Raw genomic sequence first — 14,437 nt, 5'->3', positions numbered from 1 at the left:
AGTCACTGAATTCCCTTCTAGTGTGATGGTTTACTTTAAAAATGGACCCAGAAAAACTTTGTTTGAAAAACAGGTGGATTGCTAAAGGGGTCCCAACATATTTTAATTTTCTTGCAGGAAAACAATAAACTAGAGGATAGAGCCTAAACAAAGGCTTGCCTGCCTCTTAGTTCTCTGAAAAGTTCTCCCTCAGGCTCCTGTCTCTGAGCAACCTTTTGAAGTGTCTTCAGTGCTCAGAGGACCACAACTGCACACAGCTTTTTTACCATCTCTTTTTATCTCCCTTTTATGTTTTTTTTTTTTTTTAAGTTACTGGCAAGTCCTTTTTTATGTTTATTTTATTTTTTCTACTATAAAAGTAATCCAGGCTGATGTTAGGAAAGCTGTAAAATGCAAAAAAAAAAAAATAACGATGAAGGACTTTTTCCTAACCCTCGAAATTATATACATACACACACATATATACGGTTACATGTATTTGGAAAAACACACTATATGTAGGATTTTTGTATAGTTTGTGCATCTGAAGGATTTTCCTTTGTATGAGACAGAGTTTAGGATACTCAGTGTCCCTAAACATTTCCCCATTTCGTCTCTGAACTAATGGGTTGTACCACACACACATCTTTATTCCCTTAGTCAAAAACCCGGTACTTTTTGCAGTTGAGAAGAAAAGGACAAAATAGAGATCTTGAACTTGGAAACATGCAATTGTCTTTTGTTTGTTTCCTAGCCTAATGAAAGCTGTGAACTGTCCTGACAAAATTGATACACTTCTTGGTTCACATTTGAGAGAGTCTCTGCAGGCAGAAGGCGCCTGGGTGGCACAAATATTCAAGCACTCAGCTACTAGCTGAAAGGTTGGCAGTTCAAATCCACTCAAAGGAATCTTGGAAGACAGGCCTGGCAATCTGCTTCCAAAAGGTCACAGCCTTGAAAAACCCTATGGAGCAGTACTACTCTGCATACATGGGGTCGCCATTAGTCAGAATCAACTTGATGGCAACTAACAACTGAAAGCAGTGGCTGGGTTTGTGTGTGTACGTGCGCACACTTGTGTGCGTGCGTGCGTGCATGCAAGCGTGTGTTACATATTACAATATTGAGACACTAAGGACGTTCCACATTGTTTTGCTCTATATTGTTAGATACTATTTGTGGAATAAGCCCTTAACCATCGCTGGTACAACAGACTCTTGGAGAGTTTGTTCTGGAAGGCTTCCATTTGCCACAGAACCACAAAGCTCAGTTACTTGACTTTCATATTGTTTTGCAACTTCTATGCCATTTCATGGGCTGTGTGTCAATGGGTGGCACTTTTATTTATGACACAAGGCACAGGATTGCTGGGATTATATGCACTATGCAAAGGGAATGGCTGATCTCAAAAAGTGCGTTTGTTTGGGGAAGATGACTTTGTGAAAGCTAGGTCAATAAAAGCCCTGCCTTGCCTCCAAGATGTAGCAATTGGCACAGTTGTTTCCACAAGGCACAGTTATCGTTGGAGCCCCTTCTCCATTTATGTTGATACCTTTACCCCACTGGAGCAAATGATTAAAGCTTTGGCACTTGTCAGGTGTAGGTTTTAATAAAGCAAATGAACAATAAGAAACAATCTTTGCACCCTTAGAAATCAGAAGAACAACTGAAAAATCTTTTCTTACTGTAAAACAAAAATGATTCTTTGTTGAATACTTGGAAAATACAGAGAGGTAAAAAGAAGGAAATAAAAATTGTGTGTGATTTCACTCCCCATCAAACCCAAAACACTTCCTAAGTACTGGAAAAGTATAATCTCTCACTCAATTCCTTTCTGATATTGGCTAAGGTGACCCTCCTATCCCCATCTGCACATGTCTAATACTGAGATGAGCTGATCAAAAGGCAAAATGAATATACTTTACTGCTTCATTCCCAGAGGAAGTGTGCATGAAAGCCATGGAAACAGCTCATGGAAGTTAATTTTAGAAATATTGTCCCATGTGATTTCATAGTAAGAAACTAGACTACTTATTTTCCAGAATTAGATGCCTTAATGATAGTTTTTGTATTATAACTTCAGATTGTAGGAAATAATTAATTGCCTATTTTTTTCAGTAAAAGAAAAAAAATAGAAGTTAAGAGTTTTTATTAAAGAACCAGGGTTTTGTTTATAGTTCCACTGTGGATGAGTGGGCACTTATTGGGATAATTTGTGGGGCATTTATTTCCCTACGTTCAACAAAGAGTAATCATTAGTTTGGCTTAGGCAACACTCCATCAACTCTTTAATGTTCATTGATAATCAACAAACAAAATATACCTGTTTTATTACCACCATAATCAACTCGATGGTTTGTTTACATCAATGATAATCATGATCTTCATTAGATGCTATTACATAAAATGTTGTTTGTACTGAGTTGAATGATGAATCTACGTATTCTTTTACTCAAAGATAATTATTGAGTGTTAAATTATTTATGGAACCTTCATATACAGCTGATGGAAGGGTAAATTGGTACAGACACTTTGGAAAACTATTTGGCAGAGTCAGTTAAAGCTGAATATATAGATATTCTATGACTTAATAGTTGCAATTCTAAGTAAACCCAACAGAAATGTGTAATTTTGTGGACAAAAAGATATGAACAAAAATGTTCATAACTGTATTATTTGTAAGAGTCTCAAATTAGAGAAAGCCAAATGTTCATTACCACTAGTATTAATAAATTTTCTCACTCTTTTTCTTTCCCTCTCTCGCACACACACACACACACAGGAATACGCTATACAAAGGCCAGCAATCTTTTTCTGTAAAGGGTTGCATAGCAAACATTTTAGTCTTTGAGGGTCATATGGTCTCTATCACACTTTCTGTACTCTGTCAGTGTAGTCTGAAAACAGTTGTAGATAATATACAAATGATGGGCATGTCTGGATTCTAACAAAAATTTATTTATAAAATTAGGTGATAGGCTGAATTTGACCTATGGGCTATAATTTGCTGACTCCAATTAAATAGCAAAAAAAAAAAAAAAAAAAGAATTATTCAACAGCATGATTATGGATGGTAATTATAGACAATTTGAGTGAAAGAAAACAAACAAAAAATATTCTCTTTGATTCCATTTACATAAATTTCAAAGTTAGGGAATGGTGATAGAAGTCAGTAGGGTCAGAATGGAATCTTTGAGATGAAATGGCTGGGAAGGAGGTACAGGAGAAGCTGTATATATATGGATATGTTAACTTTGTAAAAATTTCCTATGCTATATACTTAAAAATTGGCTATTTCTCAGTAGTTAAATTATATTTCAATGAAAAAGAAGAAAAAACATTTTGTATATAAGTAAACCGAGAGGTAAATAAACCAACAGCAGGAGAATTAGACGTGCTAATAAATATATAAGCTATAAATTCCATTGTTAAGGGGCATAGGCTATCGATAAATATAAGTTAGGACATGTACCGACAGTTCATATTTACTAGTATTAAGTACCCTAATTGAAAACTTGCTCTCTTAAAGATGTTAACATTTGAAGCTGATCTTCCAGGAAGTTTTCCCTAAAGCAAAGTAAAAGAAAATAGACATTCGAGCTTTTTTTCTTAGTCCGATACCTCTCTATTTTCAACTACACAATTGCTACAGGGGCAAAATCTTTTATTTCTTATAATGGCCTAGAACCTTACATGATTCTGTGTGGCCACATGTCTGAGACCTGTTCCCTGAACTTCTGGACTCCAGGCAGTTAACCAGGTTTCTCCTACTTGATCCTCCAATCTGCTTTCAAACTTCAAGTGCCAGGAAAGCAACATCTGTGCCAGGTAATCTGCCTGAAGCCTGCATCTAACACCATAGCTTCTCAGCTTGACATCCTTAAATGATTCTTCAGCCAGTTACAAAGCCCTTCATAATCTGCCCCATCTTCCTTTCCACACTGAGTATCTTATCATGTCATTCCTCTTATTCTATTCTCCAGCTATAATGACCTTTTTACTGTTTCTGTCACTGGCCCTATCCTCTCAAACCTAAGCTTCCTTAACATGTTGCTCCTCCTGCCTAGAAACACCAACACCTTCCTCAATGGGCTCTCCCCTTCCCAGCCTCATGGAGCTGGCTGCTGCCTCTCTTTGACACTAAGCTCCTTATCACCTTTTACAGGAGAACTTTCCTGACACTCACCACTCCATCCTTCCCCTTATGCTTGCTGCAGGACCCTGCACTCATCCTTATTATGATTTATCATGATATGTGGCCATTATCTGTGTAGTTGTTCATGTTCCACTACTGTCTTAGTCATCTAGTGCTGCTATAACAGAAATACCACAAGTGGATGGCTTTAACAAAGAGAAAATTATTTTTTCACAGTCCAGCAGGCTAAAAAGCAGGCTAGAAGTCCAAATTCAGGGGAAGGCTTTCTCTCTCTGTTGGCTCTGGAGGAAAGTCCTTCTCGTCAATCTTCCCCTGTACTAAGAGCTTTTCCCCCGCAGGAACCCTGGGTCCAAAGGACTCACTCTGCTCCCAGTGGTTCTTTCTTGGTGGTATGAGGTCCCCAACTCTCTGCTTGCATCCCTTTCCTTTCATTCCTTGTAAGATAAAAGGTGGAGCAGGCTACACCCCAGGGAAACTCCCTTTACTTTGGATCAGGGATGTGACCAGAGCAACGGTGTTACATCCCACCCTAATCCTCTTTAACCACAGGCAGAGATTATGGTTTAGAACACATCGAAAAATCATAAAATGGAGGATAACCTCACAGTACTGGGAATAATGGCCTAACCAAGCTGACACATACTTGGGGGGACACAATTCAATCCATGACAATTAGATTGGAAGCTTCTTTAGGGCAGGAACCAGAACTTCAATGTCTTTACCTCTCTACCTAGATTGACTCAAGATACAACCTAATATTATAGATTGTGTCCTGTCTCATTAACATAACTGCCTCTAATCCTGACTTATTAACATCATAGAGGTTAGGATTTATAACATATAGGATAATCTCATCAGATTACAAAATGGAGGACAACCACACAATATTGGGAATCATAGCCTAGCCACGTTAACACACATATTTGCGGACACAATTCAATCCATATCCATAACACCTGAGAATTATATAATTTTCCATGCATTTCTCTAAACATACAGAGGACAGAATAATGGACCGCCTTCTGTTTGCATAACACAATGTTACATCTGCAGGTAAATAAACTCTGTGGGGATAGAAACTCCATCTTGCTCCTTATTATGTCATCTTCCACAGCACTCCTGGCAGAGAGTTGGGCATATAGCAGGCACTCAGCAAGTATTTGTTCATCACCTGATTCCTACGATAGGTTTTAATTGAATATTTGCAGAGAGCTACATATTTCTCATCCTGTAATTTATAGTCCTTTGGTTGGGAAACTGTCAATTAGTTCATGGAGGGGCTGACTCTGACCTTGGCTGCTATCACACACACATTCAGCAAGTATCCATTCAGCAAATACTGAGCTCCTATTGGGGATAGCAGTTCCTGGGTGGTGCAAAAGTTAAATGATGGCACTAACCAAAAGTTTGGTGGTTCAAATCTACCCAGAAAAGCCTGGGAAAAGAAGCCTGGTGAGTTGCTTCCAAAAGGTCACAGCCCTAAAACCCTATGGAGAGTAGCTCTACTCTAACCCACATGTGGTCTCCATGAATCAGAAGGGACTCTAGGGCTGCTAGTTCGGTTTGGTTTACTCGGGGGTAGGCAGCCAGACACTGTTCAAGGTGCTGGCACCTCAGAGGCGAATAAAACGAATTCCCTACTTTCATCGTCATTACATTCTGTGTATGGGTTTCTGGTGGGGGCAGGCTGGGAGATAGTGAATAACAAATAAGTATAAAATATTTCATTTGATGATAAGTACAATGACAATAAAATAAGGCAAGGTCACAGGGCAGAGAATGATGGGAATAATATCCCCACTGTCCTCCCTTGGCAATATCCAGGTTACAATTTGCTCTCTTTGGCCAGAATTTGGAAATATAGCCCAGAGATTTTGTTATTTGATTATGCATATAGGAGTGAATTTATGCGTCCATGCGATTTGAATGAAGTACTTTGTAAGTATAAGTTAAGATTCAAACTCCTGAGATCTTTTAATAAATCAAAGTTAAGCCACTTTAAAACTTGTCTTTATACATAGACCTTTACTTTCAAAGTCAAGTACACATAAAATGGTCCTTAAAATAATCTTTCTTTTATAACCTGTGAGGATAATATACTTATTTCTAAATTGCAAATATGCCCTTGAAACTATCTATTTAGTTGATTCAAACTGAGATAGTTTAATATTAAAAATATATCAAAGCAGTCAGTTTGTAGAAAAAAAATACTACTAATATAAGATAAAATTCAAGGACAGGATGCATTTATTATTAGTACTAATAAAAATAATATGTATAAAACTTCTAAAAATTTACCAAATGCTTTCATAGTCATTGGGTCATTTGATCCTCAAAAAACCCGTTAAAATAGATAATATTGTTATTATTATGTATTGTTCCATTTTTGAGAAGAGTAAACTGAAATCCATGTATGTCACTTTATGCAACTTGTCTATGGTCACACAGGTCTTTAAATGCCCTCTTCTTTCTACTGCACTACAGAGGCCTACTTTGATACCAGATCTTATTTTGCCTTAAAACAGATCGTGTATTTAATTTTTAAGAAACAATTTACAGAGTGCAAAAATGTCTACATACAAAAATCACAGTCAGATGCAAGTGATAATAGCAAATAGTGATATAAAAAAAATCCCAGTGTTATTAGATGACAAAGTTCCACAAAATGAGAAAAATATAGATTTTTTTCCATTGTAAAAGATGGCAATACTCACTTATTCCTAAAATAAAATGCTATGATATTTGGTGTCAAGCAAAAAAAAAAAAAAATGAGGTTAACATGTATTTAAAAAAAAAAAAATCAGCCCTTCGACCATAGAATTCAGGTCATTAAGTTTAAATACACATTGAATTGAAGTGATTTGATTTCACACGTATCAGGTGAATGCTGTACTTAATATGGTCCAGTAAACCAAAAAAATGAACCTGTTGCTGTCGAGTTGATTCCGACTCATAGCGACCTCATAGGATAGAGAAGAACTGCCCCATAGAGTTTCCAGGGAGTGGCTGGTGGATTTGAACTGCTGTCCGTTTGGTTAGCAGTTGAATGCTTAACCACTGCGCCGCCAGGGCTCCAATATCATCCAGTAGAAACTGGTATATAGAGCATTCTATAGACCAGAACTCTTTTTTATCTGGTGTTTCTGTCCTTTTTAGAGCAATGATGACATTCAAACCTCTACAATCAGGCCCCAAGTTCCTTTCCAATTTGTCTTTGTAGACCCTTGAGCTTAAACTCTCTGCCCCCACCACTCCCTAGCTGTCTCATATCTGGGTTTTTGAGTGTGAGGCTGTCCATGTAGAATGCTGCCACTTTCCCAGCCTTTGCATATGTAAATCTGAGTGATACGTTCTCTCTCCATCTAGTGATATCTTAACACACTTTATCTCTCTTGTATCATTTATCGCTCTAGCTAGTGTTGCAGACATAGGGATTCAAGTCTTGAATCTCTTGCTGGACCATAAACCCTGCGATGGGCAGGACCTGTGCCTAAACTGATCTTTGGATTCCCAGTGCCTAGCAGAGTACCTTGCATATTGTTGTTAGTTGCCTTGGAATCGGCTCCAACTCATGGCAACCCATGCACAACAGAATGAAATGTTGCCCAGTCCTGCACCATCTTCATAACTGCTTGTATGCTCTGGTCCATTGTTGTAGCCACTGTGTATTTCGAGAGACTTCCAACCTAAGGGGCTCATCTCCTAGCACTACATCAGGCAATATTCTGTTGTGATCCTCCTCTAGGTTTTCATTGGCTAATTTTCAGAAGTTGATCATCAGGCCTTTCTTCTTAGTCTGTCTTAGTCTGGAAGCTTCACTGAAAACTGTCCATCACGAGTACCCTGTTGGCATTTGAAATACCAGTGGCATAGCTTCCAGTATCATAGCAACTTGAAAGCCACCACAGTACAACAGACTGATGGATGGGTGGTAAGCCTTGTATATCCAAACCCCTGTAGCTGTTAAGTTGATTCTGACTCATAAAGACCCTATAAGACAGAGTAGAACTTCCTCATAGGGTTTCCAGGGCTGTAACCTTTACAGAAGTAGGCTGACATATTTTTCTCCCACGGAGTGGCTGGTGGGTTCGAACTGGCAATCCTTTGGTTAGCAGTTGACGGCTTTAACCACTGCACCATCAGGGCTTGCACATAAAAAAAAAAAAAAAATTTTTTTTTTAATGCATAGTTGTTGAATGACTATTGGAGGAATGTTTCATACTGCCCTTGAAACACTGCACAATATATTTTTTTAAATCAATCTAAATCATTCTAGTTTGCTTATTTATTTATTTAGATTTTTGGACTTTGCCAAAATCCAAACTTTTGAGACTCCTTTTTAATTAAAAAAAATTTTTTTAATTGTACTTTAAATGAAGGTTTACAGAATAAGCTAGTTTCTCATTAAACAGTTAGTACACATATTGTCTTATGACATTGGTTAACAACCCCACGACATGTCAACACTTCCCTTCTTAAACCTGGGTACCCTCTTACCAGCTTTCCTGTCCTTCTAGTCCTTGCCCCTGGGCTGGTGAGCCCCTTCAGTCTCCTTTTGTTTTATGGGCCTATCCAATCTTTGGCTGAATGGTGAACCTCAGGAGCAACTTCAATACTGAGCTGAAAAGGTGTCCGGAAAACACTGCACAGTTTTGAAGAACCTATTTAATTACTCTTAATAATTGCCTTCAGCTTTGTATAATTGCTTTTGTAAACATTATCAATGACATCAACAATTATTTATTGCTTATTTATCAGTTGATTATTTTCATTATTAATTTGTTTATTTTCAGTTATTTAGTATTTATTTATAAATTTATTGACACATTGTAATCCAGTATCTGAGCCTGTCTTCATTCAGGAGGAGGGATAAGAATCAAGTTCAGCCCAAAACTGATTCCTATAAGATGGAGGTTACACATACCTCCACTTTCCAAGTTTTTCACCATTTCTGACACCAGCCGTCCTCCCCTATGGCAATCTCTACTTCTTTGCTGGGTTTGATAATTTGTTGCAATGGCCACACAGAACGCACAGACCACACTCACGATTATGTGGTTTATTAGGAAAATAACAGGCTATCACTCAAGGCCAGGATCAACTTGGAAGTAAGAGGATACAACTCATGAGGCAGGATACAGTTCATTAATCCGGACAGCTTCCAAACAAGATGGCTTTCAGCTCGTTCTTGGCTGTGCCCGCAGGTGGGTCCTTCTCTCAGCTATGCCAGCAGATGGCCTCTGCTGCTGGGCCTCTACCCTGCTTGGGCAAGTGTTACAGCTCTTTAGCTCTGCTGACAAGTGCTTGGAGGCACCCCACTCTGCCAGCAAGCCTCCTGTCCAAACGTGCTGAGCTCTCTCTAGCTCCATGGGTAAGCCCACTGCAGCTGTCTGCAGTCCTGAGGGTCTCATCGCTGGTATTGCTGCTGCTGTTTCTCTGCTGTTGGCCTCTGCTGTCCTTGCCATTTTTTCTTGTCACCTCTCATCTTCTTCAGGGTTACAGCTCCCTCTTCTGGGTCTAGGCAATTCTCAGTGCAGGGACCCTGGGTCCAAAGATGCCTTGACTCCAGGCTCTTCTTAACAGTAGTGAGGTCCCCCTCAATTTCTGTGGGATTGGCCTTTATATTCAATTTCAAAGCATGGCACTCCCATCCAAACCACGAACTGACCAATCCCCTTCGTTGACCACAATCTTTCAAATTGCTTAGTAATTCACCAATTCTCACAAGGTCACTTAATTCTATTACATGGTTCTATGCAGGCTATTTGCATAGCATACTAACCAATCCCTTGCAAAAATGTGGCTTAGCCAATCATTTTGGCAAAATTAAAAACCCAAGGCCAGAAAGGCCATATACAAGAAAAACCAACTGCACAACACACATAAATGACATTTAGGACATTACAGCAGGCAGTCTCTGCTTACAGAATATCTCATTCTACCATCATAGCAACTCTTTGGGCTGAGAAGGACAGATATTTTTATTTCTAGTTTGTGGAAAAACTGTAAACTGAAGCCTAGAGAAACTAAGCAACTTCTATGAGTACACAGTTAATTTTTTCAGAGCTAGGACTAGAAAGTCTTTCTTTGCTTATTCTGAGTGTTAATAAAATATTGATTTCTTGGTATTCTATTGCTTTGAAAACTGACAGTGCATATAAATGATTTATAACAAACCTTAACCAAAAAACTGACTGGTATGAATGCATGACCAGTCAGAGGGTGCTAATTGTACTTTCAAATGATAATGACACTGATCAGCATGAAAGGAATTGTTCATGGAGGAAAGCAGGGCCATTGGAGTTTTTCAAATTGGAAAAAATAAAAGGTTGATAAAGAGGATAAAGAAATCGAGCCCACAAATATCCATTAATTACAAATTAAGGCTTAGCATCTGAAATAACCCCACTCTAAGAACACAGGGAAAGAGACCCCAAATCTGACCTGGGATTTTTTTCTGAGAGTTTCTTTTTCCAAGATGTTGTTCCACAGGGGGCATTGGTGGTTCAGTGGTAGAATTCTTGCCTTCCATGTGGGAGATCTGGGTTTGATTCCTAGCCAATATATCTCATGCACAGCCATGACCTGTTTGTCAGTGGGTTCTGTTGTGTATGGGTTAGCCATGTGTTGGGATCCAATTCAAGAGCAGCTAATAACAACAAGGATACCAAATGAACTATGAAGTGAATTAACAGTCAACATTTTACGCAATATCTTTAAATGCTCTAGGCTCTTTTTACCAAACAGTTTTCATTATACTTTGAAAAGTAAAATCCTTTTAGTAACTCATCATGCTTTTTATATTAATTGTGGAATAAGAGATCATTTGTCTTCCACTCCCTGTTTCCTTTGATATAAGTGCATTACACCTAATTAAGGTACAAGTCTTCCTATACATTTGTATATTCCTTGCTATAGTTCTATAAACTTCTGAGGCCAATTTGATCTTGAGAGAAATCTTATGGCTAAATGAAAGAACAAGAAAAAATTCTGAATGTTATGCTCTAAGCCTGGAGGAAAGAAGCAAAGCAACATCTATTACCATTTGGTGCTTAACTTGATTGTCCACATTTGGCCTCTCTGAATAATTTTAAGGAATGAATAGTTATGTTCAGTACAGCCAGCTCTGTGGACACCTTATTTACCTTCATAGCTAACCTAATACAAATTATTTCCCTGAACCCAGAAATTATCCCCCATAACACCCATACATGACTGTAGTTTGTTCTCACTCAAACTGCATTGAATTCAGTGCTTCAGAGTAACTCGGGGTGAATTTTACACTTACATCTCATTTAATGTAATGATTCAGGAACATGATTTTGGTGAAGATGGCTTATTCGTGCATGTTGTGAGGTAGATAACTCAAAGCTTAAAAACTGTATTTTTCAGAATGATCTGGGGACTCTTCAGTGGGCAAGAGAACTTCAAATGGTGTCCCTGACTCATAACCCTCTTCCATATTCCGTCTTAGCTATGCTGAAACCGAAAGCCCAGCTAGGTTCCAAGAGGACACTCAGACCTGCAGTTGGGGTGGGCAGAGATGGGATCTCACTGGAGTGAACCAAGACCCTGATAATTTAAATCTGTGGGATGTCTCAGGTTGACTCACATCATGGATTTCAGTATTAGAGTGACATAAAGAACAGAGTTGAAGTTTTGGAAATGCAGGCTTTATATATTTGGTTTTCTTGTTTGGAAATTTTTATTTATTTAGGGAAATGTTATACAATACCAGCAAAAATATTAACTATGTTAATGGTTGTCAATACTTATAAAACTTAATCGCCATTTAAAATATCAGAGACTCATTATCCTTTGCTGTTGGAGATACCAAGTTTTCTCAAGAAATGCTTCAGAAAATGATATGGGCACTATGACTGGCTCTTCTCAAAGGAAACAATGAACTAATCATTGCCTCATACTATGGTGAAGAGGTGCTTTATTTGGTTGCTGCTTTAATACAGTTGCTCTCTTTCAAAGAAATATAAGATGTAGTCTCAGTTTTAGCTGAGTTATACATTCATAACTTGAATTTCTCTGGTTTGCTTTAAGTGAATACACTATTCAACTTCAGTTCTTTTCTTATCACCTTGCAGGACCTTGCCATGAAATGGCAATACCTTGGGCCCGAGATGAACATAACCTAATGGCAGGTGGATCCATGTGTGTTGATATCCATGATAATTTTATTTTGGCACTCTCTTTTATCTAAGATTTCAAAGGACTTTGTAAATGTTTCAATGACTTTTGCAGCAATCCTATTAAAAAGATAAGTAGGGAAAAGTCTAAGCCTTTTAGATGTAAGCTCTTGAGGGCACAATTTTCTTTATGAGTAACTCAAGCTTACTCGACATAAAATTATCTTTGAACATTCCATAAATATTTACCACCGATTTTAAGGGTAAAATATACAATTTTCCTTTCTTTTCCATCCTTATTTCTTCCGTGTCTCAAACTAATAAAAACTCCCATTCTCTTGGTTCCTTTACACCAGTTCCATGCCTCTAAGAAAATAGAAATTGAGCAAACGAATTAAACCTACAAGGTTAATAATGAATAGCAGCTTAGTTAATAAACTGCCATTGCCAAGGCTATCTACATTTTGAAAGAGAAGTTATGTTTTACTTAGGATAAATGATCTAATTATGTAAGGTTCTTAGGATGGACCTAACCTGTTACATATTAACACTCAACGAATTGTAGCTATTTTGACAATGGTCGTAACAGCAAAACTGGATATATATGAATATATTTCTAATTTTGAAATTTTGTGCAGTCTGGCAGATTCACTGGGGAGGTATATGGTGGTCAGGAATGCCTTCTGAGAGCTATATAAATAATGCCACATAAGAGATGGAAAGGTGATTGATCTTACTTTAGGTGAAGTCAAGTCTACAGGCAGCGCTTTAGAAGAATAGCAAGATCTATTGCTGTCCTTGTCCTAGCTATAAAGTAAGCAAGTGAATCACATGGGAGCAAGGGCAGGGAATGGATCATGTGTTCATGTGCTTAAAATAATTATGGGCTAAAAATAGATTCAAGTTAGTAGATCAGGTAGAAGTTACATGAAATAATATTTTAGTGGCATTAAAGTGCTTGTAATATTAGGCCATTTGCCTCAATTTCCTTATCTGTAAAATGGGGATAATTATAGCACCAACCTCATCTTGTTATTGTGAAAATTAAAGGAATTAATTGATGAATAGATCTTAGAGCAGAGCTTGGTACTTGGTGAACACCCAGTATGTGATGATATGGTGGGGAGATGGTTCCCTAAACCTGTTGTTGAACACACATGCATATGAAAGAATTTTTTCTGTTTCCTTCCTTCCTTCCTTTATTTTTCTATCTAGATTTTACTCTACATGTTGGCATTTATAAGGCATTTCCATACTTAAGGGAAAGGAATACTGAATATTCGATGTGGCGTGTGTGCGCTATATTCATTATTTGTGTACTTCCAGTAAAGTGTTCATTTTCCAATGAATGTGTTACTGTAGAGTTATCATCTCAATTAAAATAAAAATATATGAGAACTGCATCTGAGAGGCTTAAGACAATAGTGCAAGAAACTAAGAAAAATCAGAAAGCTAGAAGAATGTCTTTGTTTTGCTTTTTAAGTACGAACAACCTTTGATTATTTGGTACATGATTATCTTGAATTAGGAATTATCTAGGCCTTCCTCTGCTGTTTGCTTTTGGGTCATCTCACTTGATAATCTGGATTGCCAGCAAATGGGGTAGCCAGAGAAAATTAAAGGAGCTGAAATGAATTATTTTGTTCTTTGCTTATGAGTATGGTCAAAGGTTAGAATGGACGAGGGTAAAATGTTGGTGAAAATTAAAGAATTATTTTTATTTATCTATATTACTGTTTTGATTCATAAATGTAATTAATTGAAAGTTTACCCAGGTAAGTGACTTAAAGAAAATCTAAACACCAGGCCTAAAATTTTACAGTTTAGAAACTTTCATACCATGATTTGGGTAATTTTTCACTTTGAGGTTAAGTGCATAATATATATTCTCTGTACTAGTTTTCTAACCTATAAAATGAGGAAAATAATAGCAACTTAATTTCCTAACAGAATATTATATATTTACAAAAGGCATTGATGATATAATGTCCCATAAGAATAAATGAATATTCATTATAATGATAATATTTTGTTACAAACACAGTGTGGGTAATGGTTGTGCTGACTTCAGACTGGTTCAAATATATATTTCTCCCAGGCATTATAAGTAAAGACTTTGTGCTTCAATGTAAATACTTAACAGTAGTTTACTTTCAGTAAT

General features: G+C 37.4%; 1 protein-coding gene across 2 annotated transcripts in view; it reads right to left on the bottom strand.

Moving 5' to 3' along the window:
- The window catches only part of PDE7B (phosphodiesterase 7B), a 377,725-nt gene that overhangs the window by 249,894 nt on the left and 113,394 nt on the right, over nt 1–14,437 (bottom strand). The window contains exon 3 of one of the 2 annotated variants that reach the window (XM_064291204.1): nt 10,580–10,784. The exons of the other annotated variant lie outside the window; for it this stretch is intronic. Within the exon in view, the coding sequence (XP_064147274.1) occupies nt 10,580–10,667 (88 nt within the window). The 5' untranslated portion in view covers nt 10,668–10,784. The remainder of the gene's footprint in view (nt 1–10,579; nt 10,785–14,437) is intronic. 2 annotated transcript variants of the gene reach the window in all.

The sequence above is a fragment of the Loxodonta africana genome, chromosome 1, assembly GCF_030014295.1.
Source record: "Loxodonta africana isolate mLoxAfr1 chromosome 1, mLoxAfr1.hap2, whole genome shotgun sequence".
NCBI lineage: Eukaryota > Metazoa > Chordata > Mammalia > Proboscidea > Elephantidae > Loxodonta > Loxodonta africana.
Note: the sequence above shows the minus strand (reverse complement) of the source record. Positions and strands in the feature narration are given on the sequence as shown.